The sequence below is a fragment of the Passer domesticus genome, chromosome 6 (assembly GCF_036417665.1).
Source record: "Passer domesticus isolate bPasDom1 chromosome 6, bPasDom1.hap1, whole genome shotgun sequence".
Classification (NCBI taxonomy): domain Eukaryota; kingdom Metazoa; phylum Chordata; class Aves; order Passeriformes; family Passeridae; genus Passer; species Passer domesticus.
The window spans coordinates 10976157-10993592 of record NC_087479.1 but is presented as its reverse complement, the minus strand read 5'-3'; the positions used below and the strand labels follow the sequence as shown (position 1 = coordinate 10993592).

The window sequence follows — 17436 nt, the reverse complement described above, 5'->3', positions numbered from 1 at the left end:
AGAAGGGCAGGGGAGCAGGGAAATGAGAACTGCAGATATGCATCCCATCAGTTAGCACAGCACTGGTTAGATGACTGATTCTGTACATTTTGTAATGTGGTTCTGCAGAAGTGGTACCTTGTTTTGCAGAATAGCAAGGCAGACTGATAAATAGGTGCCAGTATCAGCTGCAGAAAGGACTTGGTTACAGTGCTTGTTCTTGGTGTGCTGCAAGTGGGTCTTTGTGGTGTAACACCTTGTCCCTGCTAGCAAGGGGGTAGGGCAGCAGGAATGTGAGACTGAACATGTCAGTGATGATGTCTCCCATAAAGGAAGTATTCCTAAAAAAAAAGAAGAAGAAACATTCCATTTAAACTGAGTTTGCCAAGAGACAGGGAGTTAAACTTGTGTCTATCAAAGTCTATCCAGGAGAATAGCCCAAAAAGCTGTTTCTCTATGCTGATAATATTTTCTCTGTACTAAGTGGTTCTCTACTCCACTGAAGTAGATTAAACTACTCAATGTGAAGGTGTTTACAAGAATTGGGATTTGCTGTGGCTCATGATTTGGCAGTAACTTCCTTAAGTAGAAAGTGGACAAGGTTGGAAATCAAATTATTTCCCATAATCTTATCAATCTGGATGATGTTGCCTTCCAAAAATTATAACCTTCTGATACCCAGAGCAGTATCATTCCCTTTCCTGTTATCTTGCCAACTCCTGACATGGCAAATTTAATGGGTCAATATGAAGGGGCAAGAATTCAAACATTGCTTGCAGAGAAGATGAAAACTCATGGGTTACATGCTTGTTTTGAGACAATTCCAGCATGTTAAAACAAGTCATTAAATGAGCAGCCATTCATGCTTTTGCAGAGTCTTATTGCAAAATGAGAAAATATGTGAACTTTAAAAGTATTTCCAAATACTAACTGAGTATTTGGAAAACAAATATAACGTGATGTCTGAAGAGTGAACTATTAAGTGAACAGTATTTGCTTATTAGGAACACCTTACTGTTCTGTCCCTTAATTGACTTTGACACGTGCTGCTTTGCTTTTATCTTCAGAAGAACAGAAATACTGTAAGAAGTATTTGTGAATGATCCAGCCATTTTCTGTCTGAAGAAGGAAATCAAAATTTCTTTTCACTTGCTTCAAGTGCAGGAGCACTCTCAAATAACGTAATTTAAAACCAACTATGGATATTTCATTCCTTAGTAAATGTCAGAGCCAATATGACTTGCCTTTCCCAGATCTCATGACTCAGGAGCAGCTTGTGAGCAGCTGCAGACTCTGCTTTTATGGTGTCACTTCTCCTTAAAGGAGTGCTGCAGTGGCACAGCATTCATCTTTGCATAACTTCACAAAGGTATTCAGAGACTGCAGTTTTGGTGAGATTTTGCTCATGCTAAAATGAGTGAATATAATTCAAGTTCATCCTTTGGCTGTGTGCTGCTGTATTTTTTTCTTAAATCAAGACCAAACCCATTCTCCTTTGTGACTCCTCTCTGTACCTCCTTACTGAAGCATCTCTTGAGATGAAGAAAAGATTATTTGTTCTCTGCCCTCCTTCTTTTTTTATTTTATCCAGTACTTCAGAAGTGGTTGATAACATCATTAGAGTTTCTTGAGCAGTAATAGTTTATATATAGCTGCTTTCTGTGATTCATCAATTTGGTTCTGCAGTCTTAGAAGTAAAATAATTATGTAGTTAAGCAGCTTTTTGAAAGCTGTTTCAAGGACATTGACAAAACTAATCAAAATGCTTTGATGAAATTATTTTAGATCAGGAAATAGAAAATGTTCTTCCATTCTATTGTTAACATGCAGGACAAAACCATAATCTGTTGCAACACGTCTCAAAATAATCCATATTTTTACATATATAAAATTTAATTTTAAAAAAAGCAGGAAATACAAATTTTTTATATAGATAATATAGAGTATCTTTTTATATGTTTATATCTTTATTAGGATTTAATTATTTTCCAATTTCTGGTCTAAAAGAAAAATAACTAAAAATAAAATAGAAAATTAGTATAGACTGTAAGACTAATTTAGATTACTAAAGGGTAGAGCTTGTTCTAAAGGTAAAAGTCTTTAAATTGCTTTCAAAGGTCCCCCCATGTTGAACTGTTTGAAAATAATTATTTGAACATTTCAGCTTTGATTTCTGGTACCTTCTGAAAAAGAAGCTGAGACAAAATCTGATCTTGAGTAACTCTTGCTTCCCACAGTTTAAAAACTGGCCTTAATAGCCACCTTCTCAGATTTACATTAAGGCATCTATCAGATAACCAACTTTATCTGACAGAATTAAAGGAAACAGAATAAATATTTGTAATGAGTGACTAATCGTCTGCTCATTGTAAATAATCAGTCTTACTCTAAAAATAGATTGAGACATTTTATTGTCACTTCTTTAATTGCTGCTCTTTGTTAATTTGCAATCAAATCTCATAGAGAATAGAATTGAAAAAGTGATGCTATTAAATCCAGAGGTCTGTTTAAATGTTCACATAGCTTGTCTGAGCTACAAGGTACAAGGGGTTTGTTTAGGGAGACGTTTGGTTGCTGCATGAAGCTTCAGTTATCATTTGTAGTTCTCAGCAGACAAGCACTGCTTGACTTAGTTTGCCATAAAAGTGTCACCTGCCTTTTGTGTGCTTCAAGTTAGAGAAACTTCTGATTTACTGCTCTTCCCATGAACAGCCTGGTAATTGTGTCTCTGTACTTTAAGCTTGATATCATAGGTAAGAGAAATTCTTATAGGTAGTAGAAATTCTTATTCATGTGGGAGGAGCTATTTTTTTCTTGCACACAGACTTCCAAAAAACTAAATTAAGGCTGTTCATGTTTTCACAGTCATTCAAAAATTATTAAAACTACAAAGCAAATGGTAGTCTAAAAATGAAATTTAAAATTTAGGCAAATTATCTGTAATTCTAAAAAATCACTACAGGATAGATTTAACTTCTTTTCAATACCTCACACTGAACATATGTCAAGAAAAGGTAAGGAGTTGGTTGTGTCTTCCAGATGAGTGTTGACTTGTTAGAAATGGTTGTCATCATCTTTGTTTTGTTTCCTTTATTTAGATAAAATTCTGCTTATCTTCCAGAACATTTATTGTGAATCTGGGGACTTTCTTCTGCATCTGCCTTGCTTTTGCATTTCTCAGTGAGATTTGTGTTGTTACTAAGGCCAGTTCTGCATTAAGTGGTACTTAGAGGAGGAAGTGGTGAGCAGTCCTCAAGATCAGATTTTGCCATTGAGCTGAAATGCAGGAAGGGATTGTTTGAACTGATCTTCAAGAATTGAATATTTAGAGGGGAAGGAAATTTTTCTGTAGAAAATTCTTTATAGTTTTTACTTCAGAATAATCATCTACTTCTAAACATCCTTGTCATGGAAGTCTCTGTTCTTTCCAATGCAGTATTCACATGCCTGTTCTTTCCAAGCGCAGTGGTTTTTACTAGCACAGACCAGCTTGCATTTCTCAGCCATTGCACAAACATCTTGAGTTACCATGAGTTCTGCTTTGGAGGGCTAAGATGAGATTCAGAGGAAGTATCTTTAATTAACCAAAGTCTGCTTAGGTTGGAGAAGTCATTAGGCCTGGTTCTCTCTAGACCAGACTAACTAGTCTGTTGTTCTGCATATCTTCACTCATGTGAGGCCTCTGAAGACATCAATAGGGAGATGATTTTCCTGGAGGACTGCACTTTCCAAGATGATGTAGAGAAAAGCTGTTTGGCAATAGTAAGAGCAGCTGTCTCAAGGTGGGTTGCAAACAAGTACAGGAGATGAAAGCTTCTGCAGCTGTGTCTTTTGTTTAGCTGATTTAGAATGCCATAATGTTTAAGTTCAAGTCTGTGCTATTCTTCACAGGCATGCCTATCTTAAGTAATTGTAAGTTACATAAAAGGTGCTTTTAGAGGGTGAGAAAATGCAATTTCAGCATTTGTTCTGGAGTTGCCTCCCGCTGACTCCATTGCTGAGCGTAGTGCTTATTATCTTCCTCCTTGTTGCTAGTTAAGAAAACTGCTGTCACTGTATTTCACTGTAGTTTGCTGCTGTGGAGTTTTAGCCTTCTGATAGTTGTTTTAGGGCCCAGCTATCGCCGTGTTCAGAAAAGCAGGCGTGTGGCCTGTCGTGGGAGATAGCAATTGTTATCAGCACCAGAAGCTTCAGGTCACAGAAAGTGCCCAACGAGCAGCACAGCCAGAAAGTTCAGCAGGCAATCCTCCTGTGTCCTTCTAAAATGTGATCTCAAGGTGGTGTATTTGCTTTTTGGCAAGACTGGCTCACATTTAAAGCAACAATTGTGGGAAAGGGATCCTTCAGTTTTCATATTTCAATTTGGTCATTATTTGGCGCTTCCTCATACCTGCAACTCTTCCAATATTCCCATATTTTGGTTAGTTAACACAGAATTAGATATTTAATTATTCTTTGGAGCGATTAAGAAATATATTTAACATTCAGTTGGGCAAATAAAGTAACCACAAACATCATTAAGTTTTGACAGTTTTTCAGAGTGATTCCATTCAAAAATAAAAGCACCATGGTATAAATTCGTGTGTAGAGGATGATCATCATGGTTTAGCAGGTATGAGCTGTGGTAGCACAGAGTAAGGAGACACCCTGGGATATCTGCTGGACACATCAGACCCTTTGACCTTGAATTAGGAGCTTGAAGTCCCTTTCCTCTAGTCCCCAAAAAACGCTTTCCTTTGTAAGTTTGAAACTTAAGTTTTTAAGTTTCAAAAACTAAAGAGGGGCACTTTACAGGCATAGGCTGCATCAGAGGGTGTTTTGCTGATGCTCATTGAAAGTGTATTTATAGAACAAATAAAAGCCTTGGTTACTCAGGTTTGCTTATACAAGGTTTTTATTACCTAGTGTTAAATGATGTTCTGTTTCCTGGGAATTTGCAGTTAGTGTTTACTTAACACACATTTCTGTAAATAATTAATTCTTATTTTCCTAACAGTTTAGTTCTTCAATATGTTATTAAAAATACCTCTGGGGTAATTACAGAGGGCTTATCTCCTATATTAGTTTATAATCTTACTTATAAAACAGTATGACCAGAAGACAGTTGGGCAAACCTGAGTAGGCCTGGAGTTTGTATGGTCTCTAAAGTGGTTACATGAAATTTTAGTTACTTATTTTTTTAATTGCTTCTAAGGAACAGTTGTACTGAGTATTTTTAAAGTATTTTATGGTTCTGTTGAGAACATGTTGAGTAGTTGCATGGGTTTGGTTTGATCTATTCTATGATTTGATACCCTATGTTGTTGTCTTTCCCATGTTTCTGCAAGAAAAAATGTTGGAATAAAAAATTTAGGGCTAACAGAAGGGAGAGGTCAAGGGATTTCCTCCTTGGCTTTGCTTTGTCTTCCAGATTGTGCTAGTCCTAGACAGCACAGTAGATACCTCCTTGGTTGGAAATACCCAACTAAGGCCTTTGTCCCTTTTATCCAGTGAGGCAGAAATTTGGGCAGAGGGTCCTGTTGCTGTTCTAAGGCTTCTAAGGAAAATAATGCTCCAGTTTTACAGACAATAAGTAGTTATGTTTTTCTGACAATTTAATGCCAGTTTTAGGGAGAACATGTGGCATCAAGGAAGACCAAACAGATTGATCTTTACTGCTCCTGTATAATGCCTTGAACTTCTCTGCAGAGAAAAAAGCAGCACTTAATTTAGCAAGCTAATGCTGAAAGGGCTTTATAACCTTCATTTAAATGGGCCTCAGAAAATAATATGTAAATAGGCCTTTATGGGGGGAGAATGTAAGTTGCATTCTTTGTTATCCTCATTAGGAGGGTCTGGATGTTGTTAGTCATGAAAATAGATTAGTCTGATACACTCATAATACTCAAGAGTGTGAGAAGTATCCCTGATGTGACCTCCTTACAGCCTGGCCTGGACCAGCTGAAGGTGTTTCTGCTTTGTCTTTGGAAGGCAAGGAGAACATTTGTGCTGAATGTAGCCACCGACCTGTTACAAAAAGGATTGGGCTTGGCCAGACTGATAATGTTATGTTTAGTCTCCCTTATCCTGGATATTTGCAGCAGGACAGAGATAATGGAGGTTTGCTGGTACATGGACTCTGTGCTCCTGAAAAGTGACGTGGAAAATGTCCTGGTGCCTTTTTTGTGTGCGTGTGTTTGTCCTTTCTTCCTTGACAGGGAACTTTAACCATTTGGGTTCAGCTGTAACCAATAAGACAAAACTTTTGAGTAGTATGTAGGGGAGACTGGGTGGAGAAATGTGTTAGTTTTTACTTTGGATTTTGTTTGATACTATTGGTTAAGTACAATTCTTACACTGAAACTTACTTCTCTGTGGTTTGCAGAAAGAGAGGAAGTAACTTGCACAAAATTATAAAGCTAATGGACAACTTGATAACTTAAATATGTTTAGCATAGACATTGTTTCTTTGATATCATTTAACAATTTGCCAGTTAATGCGATTCCTTCAAGTTTATTTCATTTTAACAACATTGTTATCACAACAGACATGTGGCAAGCTGATTTTATTTGTAGCAGACAACAAATATGTCCACAGCTCTTAGTATATTGCTTTAATGTTGAAAGGGGCATAGTTGGTAGTGGTGCAGTCCATGGTCCTGGTGGGAAATTCTTCATATCAAAAGACAGGGAGTGACTGGGGTGTTTGCAGCCCAAGGCACAAGACCAGAGCATGGGGAATCTGTATTAGATCTGACTGGCTAAACCAGTCAGACTTGTGAGATTTTTAGAGATTAGAAATGTTTGGCACTCCAAGTAATGGAGAAATAAAAGTTTTCTGCAATTTTTTATCAAATAGCACTGGATCCATGAATGATCCCTAACGGGTTGATCTCTCACAGTAGTGATTATATTGTGGATAAATGTATAAACAGAGTTTGGTGTGTCAGAGCAGAAAGGCTGAGAGGCTGCTGCAAGATTCTTTAAAATTCCAGATTCTCCAGAAAATTACAAACAGGACATGTTTCACAGTCAAGGTATATAAAACTCATGAATGCTGTTAGAAGTTAAACCAGCTGAGTAAAGGCTACGCTGAAATAATTTATCAATTTTCATGGTTATCAGTCTCTAAAATGTTATCAGCAGATTTATGAATTTGCAGAGATATCTCTCTTTAGTGCTATGAGAGAACTCTAACCTTTAACTGCAGCTGTAGAGATTTTCTTCTTATGTAACTTATAAAATACTTAAAGCATGCTGATGGTAATTAAAACTGAGTGAAAATGGGAGATATCTGAGATAATATCAGCATAGTTGTTCTAAGAAAATAGTTCATTATGTCAAGAAAATTGAAAATTAATTTTATCCACCTTACTGTGGTAGCCATGAGAATACCTTCTTGTTGTAGATGGCTGCTTTCTGGGTAAAAAATAATCCAGAAGTCAAACCTTTGCAACAGGCTCTAGGAATGGCCTGTATTTGTTTCCAAACAAATTTCCTGGTTTGTGCCAAAAGCTGCTGTATATAATGATGTGTATATATGATATGCAATGGTGTGTGTATAATGATGTCCCTGTGTGTCCTCTCAGTTGTGTCCTTTACTGGCTGTTCCACAGCAGAGAGCTGGGGGGTAGAGGAGTTGCCTGGATGCTTTGCAGTAGTAGAAGGAGGATTGTTTTATTGATGTCAGGTTATCAGAAAGAGCTGAGTAGCCTGAAGAAGGAAGAAAAGCTGGAAGTGAAATACCCAGAGAGGCAGGGAAACTGAAGGATGAAGTGAGCTCACTTAGAAAAGCAAAGAATGAGAAGAATATTTAGCCAAGCTTTTAAACACATTATTTTGAATTTGATGATTGGCATTTGTTTCTTAGATGTGTTGGTGGGTGCAGAATAGGGTAGAAGTAATTGCTTTGATTACACAGGAGCAATTTAGCTGAGATTCATACAACTTTTGTGGCTCTCCTTTTGGGTGTTTCCTCTGCTTTTCTTAGCTTACACTGCCTCTAAATCTGTAATAATGCACATGCTTAGGTGACAGGTTTAAGCACTCAGTGAGTCTTTTTGGATGGAAATACTCCTCCAGTTCTTTCTGAGAGAATTCTCTTCTAGACAAAGTGACAGTAGAAGAGAGGCATGGGATCTTGGCATGTGAGAGTGGGGGAGCAAGGTGCACAAATCTCAACAGTTCAGAAGCAGAAGCCCCACCAAGGTGTCAGGCACAGTTTGGGATGGACCCTGGCTGAAACATGAAGTGTATTCCAGAGCACAGACAGACACACTGTCAGTCTGTGCTGTGAAGGACATGGGGGAAAGGTGACAGAAAGTCCTAAATCTGGGAACGAGGTGGCTGTCTCCTTCTTACCACGTTCTTCTAAATAAGTGGATGTAAAAAATACAAATATAAAAAAAAAAAAAGATGAAAGGCAGAGTTCTCCTGTTCATGCAGTACTTCAGCCTGCACAAGCTAATAGCTGCCCTTGTGTGAAAGCATGGGACTGCAGGAGTGTGGTGAGGGATGTGATGGAGCAGGAAGCTGCACTGGAGGGAGGCACTGCTCCATGGCAGCACTGGGGGAACATGAGCAGGGACAAGGGGGCAGTGAGAGCCAAGGTGGCTGTAGAAAAGCAAATGAAAAATGGAGGGGAGAAATTGAAACTGGGCCAGGAGTAAGGGTCACTTCCAGCAAAGGGGCAGAAGTCCAAATGGGAAAATTGTGTGCGGTTTTGGGGTGTTTTGTTTTTAGTGTGGTTTTGGGCATTTGATGGGTTGGTTTTGGGTATGTTTGGAGGTTTTTTTGGTGGGGTTTGTTGTTTTGGTGTTGGGTTGTTTTTTGGGGTTTTTTTGTTGGTTGAGATTTTTGTTCAAGACAGTAGTTTAATACCAATCTGAAAGTAGATGAGCAGCTGTATATTCTATATAGTCAATGCTTTTCAAGACAATTAGTGGCTTTACTTTTAAGTATTCAAACTGCAGCTACTTGTAAATTTACTGTGACCACAGGTAAATACTTGATCAAGCCTCTACCAGCCTCAAGCTTCCAACAAAGGGGAGAGAAAAAACATGAGAAGATAGTCTTTCAAGGGCCTTGAAACCTGAATAGACAGGATTGATTTGGTGATGCAAGTCAGGTTTGGTTGTAGCTTGGTCAGACCCAAGTCAGCACCAAAATTTTAAAAGCAAAACCAAAGCAGGTTATGTACACAGAAGGCCCATCTGGGACTGGGCTGTGTGCTTGTATATACATGCAGATCATGCTTCTGTATGTTTATACATACAAAGAGCTACTTGCTCTTCTGTTTAGTACTCTGGAATTTCAGCTTATGCCCATGAGGCTAAAGCAGGGAATGCAGTGCTGCTTTGTGAGTAGGAGATGATGTATTTCAGACATCATACTGTCTTCTGCAGTGCCTTTACTAGGCTGGTGTGGAGAAAAACTTTTTTATTTGATGTCCATGTTTTATTCAAAGTACATGTTTTGCAGATATTTGCAATCATCCAGCCTCATTGGACGATAGGTTTTGCTACAAAGTCATGATAGGTCAGTGCCACTGATTTTGAACAGTAGTTAAGGCAAATCTCTGTAGAAGCAGGTGGAGTAAGGACATGCCTGGGAGCAGAATGGGAAGTGTGTTTCACTTGTGGGTAGTGTTGTGGATCCCCTCCTGCAGGTGAGGCTGCTCCAGTGCTCTGCAGCGAGTTCCATGGATGTGTTCCTGTAGAATGGAGTACAGGCAAGAAGGCAGATCATCATTTCATTGCAAAGAGGAGACATTCAGACTATAGGAATCTACTTTTTCAGAATATGCTTAGAAATAAAGTGCAGGTTTAATAATGTTAGGAAAGCTTTCTGTCAGGCAAGAGGAAGATGCTGCATTTTGTGCATTTCTTTGGAAAAGCTCCCTCTTCCAGCTTGCAGTTTAAATTGTATCTGATTGGAATAGCAGTGGTTAAGCAAATACTAATATTATTAGATTTGAAAACTGAACTTTAAATATTAATATCATTAGCAGTAACGATACATTCATTCGTGTTCTTTTTGCACTTACAAAGGTCTAAAGTTCTTGGAAAATTGATAATTGTCTACAATAGCACATAAAATATCAGATATTTTTCTCTCTGTTTTTAGTATCTGGTAAATATTTTACTGGTCTTACGTACTTCTGTGAAAAACAAATGCTACAATAGTACAAAGATACAGTAGTGCAAAGTTTAAATACTATGCTTAATTTTTATAGCCAGTAGGAATCAACTTGGTCAGCATTCATTCAAGTCCAAATGATCAGATGTTGTGGGCAATTGATAGCAAATGGAATGTCCACGTACGAGTTGGAATTACAGATGAAATGCCTGTTGGCACTGACTGGGAACATGTACCAGGTAAAAGTTAATGCTTCAGTTCCTTCTTCTTTCTGCCATTTTCTCAGTGGTTTTGTTTTGTTTTGTTTTGTTTTTTTCTTCTTGTTGTTTTTGCTTTTTAAATTGGATAGTAATGCTTCATTTTTTTTTCAGTCAAGTGTTTGATAAGAGTTACTTTTTAAAGAGGACCTTTGTTTTACTTAAAACCACTGAGTAGTTAACTGGAAGAAATACAATTTTTTAAATTAATTTCTGATGTGTTATTTCAGGCTGCTGCCACTCAATTAGTAAGTGGTACAGTTCCCTTTCAATTAAAACTAAAGCAGAATTCCTAAGCAGTAGGGAGACTGTTATGCTGTGGGGTTTTGTATTTAGTTGTGATATCACATGAGGTTTCTTACCTATATGTGGGTAACAAAAACCTTACACTATTTCTCACATCTTTCTACTAATCCTGTGTGCTGGATATGTTCTGGATTAGGAATTACACTTTTGCCTTGCCTTTAAATAACACTAAATTTTATTTATTTCCTTCTAAATAACTGCATTGATGCTGTTTGCTTTTTAAAGATTTCTCACTGCATTAACTCATGGCACTTAGCTGTGGAGTACTCTTGTGAAGAGGGAGCAAGAGTCCACAATGTCTGTAATATTAACCATTTTTAGACAAATTAAGTTTGTAATTGTTGGCTTATTCCCCATGCAGTAGTCACATACAGTGGGGGCTCCAAAAGCATGTTATGAAGGTCCTCTAATTGGATGTTGCTTGTGGCTGTGGCCACATAACAAATTATATCCATGCTGGGATAACCCTTGTGGTCAACAGATGCAGGGAGTACCAGCTCTGCAGTTAAAAACCCTTTTTGTTCACCACGCTTCATGTAAGAATATATAAAAACTGTTATAGTCTTGATGTCTGCTCTCAGAGTACTTTTTGCAAGTCCAGGACAGCCTGATCATCCCCTCCTCATGTCCCTGCAGGTCTGCAGGCCTGCCAGCTGGCTCTGAGTGCCAGGACAGTGTGGGCACGCTGCCCCAACGGGGACGTCGCTCGCCGGTACGGCGTCACGGACAAGAATCCTGCAGGAGACTACTGGAAAAAGATTCCTGGGAATGTCTCACGTTTAACAGGCAAGTTGGTGCTGCATGACAGTCTGTCCAAAACATTGGGATGTCTGCTTTGAGCTCTACCTGATGGTGCTCGAGCTGGCCATATGCAGGGAAGGCCACACACACTGTGTTTCACCAAGGGAGTTTTTATCACATTGGTAAAAACCTTCTTTGGGTATAATTGGGAAAACAGGTCCAAATATTATTTATTCAGTGTTTAGAATTGGAACCTGCTACTGTAATTAAAAGATGGATAATTTATGCTTTGCAGTGACCCCTCTAGATGAACTGTGGGCAATCAGTACTTCAGGATCTCTGCTCCAGCGCCTCACTAAGACCTTTAGCCATTCCCATAGTTTGCAGAAAAATAATGAAACCTCTGTTCTGCTTCACCCTGATGATTTGGAAGATGAATGGGAAGTGATATGAAGTCTGTCAAGCTTGTGAAGCAGTGAAAAAAACAGGAGGACAGAATTTCTGTAATGTATGTACAGAATATTGGATCTAAGAGCCACTCATATTGGACCTGTGATATTAGCACTTTTGTATTGAAAACTGACCTGTTAAATAGCCCCCAAGCTGTGAGTTCTAATGTTTGTTACATAATCTTTTGGGAGACTCTTTAGGTGTGGCATACTGCAATTGTTATACCGTACTACTGTAAAAGCTCCTTTGGAAATATAACTTTTAAATTAACCTTACTAGCAATGAAAGTGAGTACTTCACAGCAGCATGCAACTAATGTACTGATTTTGAGAAGGAATTCTGTTGCATTAAATATTTCTCTACAGTGGAAACATTGAGCATTTCTCAATTTCTTCTTGCATTTGGAACTCCATACCATACTGATGGGATCACTCCCTGACTTTTGTACATATATTTGGAATTATTTTTCCTTGCAGCATGGAAGAAAATATGGTGAAGTATTTCTTAGTAAGATCTGAGAACATCATGATTACACAGTATTGTTAGAATGAACTTAGTTTGATCCATTTCCATATAAATAATTGTGAGGCTATACTAACCTTCCATTTCCAGAAATTTTTGTTCATAATTTGGCTTCATTTACAAGGTAGAGGTTTGGATTACACCTAATATCAGGGGGACTTTTGCCCATTTCCATAGCCATCAGGAAGCTGACAGATTTTTGGGGGTGAGTCCCAGTTTGGAATAAGAAGAGGTCTCTTGTTGAGTTTGTAGTACAAAGCAGGAATGTACAAGGCAGTTTTCATAATTCCTGTTGTGCTGTATTTGTGCCTCCAGCCAGTGCTTTAACATTTGGACTCATATTGTTTTGAGTACCAAACTTAGATCCATTAAGAATAAAATGGTAATTGATAGAATTACCTATATATCCCATTAAAAATCGTGATATTGTGAGAAAATACTTAACAATATTCTGATTTTTAGCTATGTTAGCTAAATTCTGAAGTGTCTTATACTTAACAGATGTTGCAACAGGAATATGTGATGAACTGGGAAGTAACCTAAGTTAATCATTGCAGTTTATTTTTCTTTATACTAAATCTTCTTTGAAAGATACCTCATCCTTTTTAAGCAATAGAACTATAGATGAGAGAACCTGAGTTCAGTATGTAGGCGGAGGAGTTATTTTGTGTTTGTTCTAAGCTTATAAATCATCAGAATGTTTTAAGCAGCTGCTAACCAATACTGTAAAAGAGCCAGCTTCAGGAAAGGCCAAGAGTTGAAAAGTGGGGATGTTTCTGTTTTCAGAACTTAACACAAATGGAAAAGGATTTTTCTTTTTAACCTCTGTTCTCTTCCAGAATAGTTCATGCGTGTACTGCACTAAACTTGGAACAAACATGGTGCAAGGTGAGAATGTGAACTGGGGAGAGAGAAGTTATATTTTTTTTTTTTTAGTAGCACTTGTGGCATTGGCTGTCAGTTCTCAGATGAATCTCAGTCCTACAGGAAGGACAGATTTAATTCCCTTTTACAGATTGTTTGCTTCTTTGCTGTCTCATCTCTATACAGAGCTTACCCCAGAGGGATTCTTTTAGCCTGTCTGGAAGTGGATGGTAATGGAATCAGCTTGTGAAGTAACCCAGTCTGTTTTATGCAAGCATAGCTTGGTGTCTTGAGGACCCCAAAGAAGCTGAAATTCAGCTAAAAAGTAATTTATGGCAACTCCTGAGTCAATCACTTTGGAGAAAGGACATGAGACAGAACAACTTCTCTGTGCCCTCCAAGCACCAGATGCTCAAGTACAATGGCATTATTTAATAGTAACACTTTTGTACTGCATTTTTCAAAGTCATCTTAGTAATGGTTTGAGCTTGCTAGTTGTTTATTTACTGTATAATACTGTTCCTTGCTATGGTCGTTAATATTCAATTGGTGTCAAGAGCTCTTACAGACTACTTTTTAGGGTAGTTTCAACAAAATTAGGATGGGTTTTTTTTAACTTTTATTTCTGTATTTAGTTTTTTGGTTTTGTTTGTGCTTTAAGACAAAGTGCAATAAATTAGATTTTTAAGAAATAAATTACTGTGGTAAGACTCATCTTTTGTGTGATTTTCAAGAGAATTCTCTATGTCTGACAGTCTCTTGTTGTGAAAGACTGTGCCCTAATGTTGCCCCAGACAGCATGGTAATGACAGTGTAAGGACCTGAATACTGTGAAGTTTATTTTATCTATTTTTTTAATTGTGACAGGGGTGTCAAGCCAGCAAAATGTTTATCATACAAGCAAAGACAATTAAATATGTCTCTCATTTGAATATTATGCTTGTTGCGTCCATATTAAGATAGTCTTGCTGTAATAGCAGTAAAAAAATTTCTTTCCTTGCATGCTGAAAAAAAATTGCGTGTTGAATATTTTAGCTCTCAGTGAAAAATAAGCATTTGTGATCCCAGCTAGAAAATGGTGCAGCAGAAAATGGTGTTTGTACCACGTGTGCTGTAGCTGCACCCTTCCTTGAATTATTCATTATCTGAGGACTTCCTGTGTTTCTGACATTTTACTGGAACTGCAGCTGGGCTTTAAGAGAGAACACCTTGGCTTTGCTTCCCAAAAGAGAGCTGTTTCCTGGCTGAGTGGGGACCTGGGTAACTTCACACAAGAGAATGTAACAGTGATTAATGAGGCTTCTGACTCTTGAACACACTTCCAGCCCCAGGAATCCTGTTCAGATTCAGATGGCAGTGTCCTTGCTAATTATCATAGCTTTTATCTTGACAAACTGGTTCAGCTGCTTCTCTGACTCCTGCAGGGAAATAGCAGTCTCCTTGCAGCACTGGCTCCTTGCTATTATGCAGGAGTAATCCTGATGTCACAGCTTAAGGAAGATGTCTGTGATGAGGTGTTGTGAAACCAGCTATCTTAGACAGATGAGAAACTCCTGGTTTTCTTTGTCTCACAGCAATAAAAATAGATGGGATCATGTTAAATGGTGCAGAGAAAGGCTTTCAGCAACAAGTGTCAAAGAAAATACACTAATTCCTTAGGTAAGGTGGTAGAACTGTTGATATGAAACAGTGCTACTATTAGGAAAATTACAGTGAGAAGCACTAAATTATGAACTTGGGTCATTGTCTAAACATAGCTTTACTTGTGCAGTACAAAGCTTCACAAGTCTTCAGCCTCCATTACCTGTTCCAAGAGTGTCTGATGGAATAGACCAGGATCCCCCCTTCTTCCTAAACTCTTGTGAGCATCAGAACCCCATAACTCTCCTACATTATTTTTCAATAGATGAGTTCTGCCAAGCTTTTCAAAAGCACTTGTGGGTTATTTCAGACTTGTGTAACACTCTGGTTTATGTTTTTGCTTTTGTCTTGGAGCTCCCTTTACTGAATGAGCTTTTGCTAGTTGTTTCAGCCAGTTCTGGGTAGATTTCAAGGAACAACCTTGATACACCTTTTCAGTAAATGCTGTTCTGAGTATAAAGTCTTGAAGTTCAAGTGCTTGTATGCCTGTGGCTTATCCTGGTTAATTAGCAGTTAGTGAAGCATAAATTGTTTATGAAGGTACGGAATTCTCCTCATTACTTTGGTGTAAATTCTCAGGTGTCCAGATTTTACACTACCTGGCCCTGTCTACATCCCATCCCTACTGTCAGGAGTAGAGAGGTGAGAGTGGATTGAGGATTTCCAGCTCGATTTCCAGCTGTTCCTCCTCTTGCACCTTCCTGAAAGCCAAAGTTACATGTTGGAAACAGCATTATAGTGGCAAGTAGCGGGAAAGACTGATGGATCCCGTGCCAAACAAAGTAGATCACCCTGATTTTTTGATAATGAGTTATTGTAGTTAACCACTCTCACATCAGCAGGACAGAAGAACTTGTAATATATAGGACTGGATTTTAATTACTGGAAAGCGAAAGTTGAGTTGCAGTCATTATCTTCTGTGAATTACTACAACCAGAGCTCTGCCAATAAAGATTAAAATGTCTGGATGAATGAAATTATCTCCCTAGTCTGTTGAATAGCAATATCTGGGTTTATCAGATATTTAGTTATGGATTTCTCACTGCTTGAAACTGAGATGGGAAGTGAGGTTTGGGTTCAGTGCAGGAAATGTTTTAGAATGTTCTGTGGCTGGTATCACACTAGAAGCTGTGTGAAATTACCATGGTGACTCCTTTGGTCTTTGAGTCTAGCTGACTTGAAATCTATTTAAATATATCTATCAAATTGTATTAGCCACCAGGTTAAAATCCTGCTTGATGCTAGTGGAAAAAAAAGCATAGAAAAAGTAAAGATCTGTTTGAGAATCTTTGTGTTCTTGTGGATAGTGAACTGTTATATATGTTTATGCACATATATAAAAGCTTTGATTTCTGTTCTGAAAAAGCTGATAACAAAATACCAAAAATGTGCTAAATCTTCCAAGCTGAAAAATGCCCTTTCCATTTTGGCCCTCAGAAATTACTTCTAAATACAGTTTTTTATAGCCTGTGATTCTGATAGATGGATTGAATAGTACACAGCTGAATATCACTGAGTGGAGCTGCAGTTATGAATTAATCTTTCAAACATTATTCACTATTTCTGATACTGAAGAAACCAGTGACTTGTTTTTCCATTTTAATATACTTTTCTCATAACCTCAGCTGAGATACACATAGAGGAGATAAAGGAAGGAGACTTCCATTTACAACACTTGTGTTTTGAATCTCATATCCACAGAAAATGTACCTAAAGATGTGTACAGAATTTGATTAACGTTCTGTGCTTACCATTTTGGGTTTGCACAAGTGACTGTGCTTTATTTGTATTCAGTGGACCTGCTGTCTAATCAGTGTGGGGAGCCTTTGCTGAGAGCTCTCTGCTGCTAAGGGTCTGCAGAGGTATCTTGTGTATGGGATGGAGAAGTGACACAGGTGTTAACATCTCTTGAAGCATGAAATGAGAATGCTCAACAGATGACTCCTTGCTGAGGCTGTCACGCTGCTGTATTTTTCCCTAAATGTGGGCTGGATGAATTTAGCTAAGCTCTGCTGGGTCAGGTGGAAGGTCAAGCTAACTAGTTCTCTCCCAGAAAACAAATATAAGGCTGGGAGGAAAGTTCCAGGGAAGCCCCCAGCAGAATTCCTGGCACGTGTGCCTCACTACAGAGCAGGGGGATGTACCATAGAGAATGAATTTGCTTGAGCTGCAGGGGAAAAACTGCAACTGCCAGCAAGAAACCCCACAATCCCTGGTTGTTCTGGAACAGACCAGCCAGCTGATCATGGGAAGTGCAAAGTAAGTAGGGTAATTGCTGGAATGACTGAGATTTTACTTGCTCAGCTCCCACGCTTGTCTTGCTAAATCCGTTTTGTGCCTCAACAGATGGTCTAGGGTCTGTTCCCTCTGTGAGCCTCACCCAGCTCCAAACTGGGGATAAAAACATGAAGCAATGGACCTGCACTTTGTTCCGTGGTGCTGTGGTGAAAGTCAGACCTTTTAAGTTAAGGAGATCATGGTAAACGATGAGTGTAACACTTGGAAATAACACGTTTAGCGCTGTTGGTTCTCTTTGTAATTGCTGTAATAATAATGCTGA

General features: G+C 38.4%; 1 protein-coding gene across 4 annotated transcripts in view; it reads left to right on the top strand.

Moving 5' to 3' along the window:
- TECPR2 (tectonin beta-propeller repeat containing 2) overlaps positions 1-12220 on the top strand; it is a 41323-nt gene extending 29103 nt beyond the window's left edge. For all 4 annotated transcript variants that reach the window (XM_064423308.1, XM_064423307.1, XM_064423304.1 and 1 more), the window contains 3 exons: positions 10193-10334; positions 11295-11444; positions 11695-12220. In XM_064423308.1, the coding sequence (XP_064279378.1) occupies positions 10193-10334; positions 11295-11444; positions 11695-11852 (450 nt within the window). In that variant the 3' untranslated portion in view covers positions 11853-12220. The remainder of the gene's footprint in view (positions 1-10192; positions 10335-11294; positions 11445-11694) is intronic.
- Positions 12221-17436: the final 5216 nt, after the last annotated feature.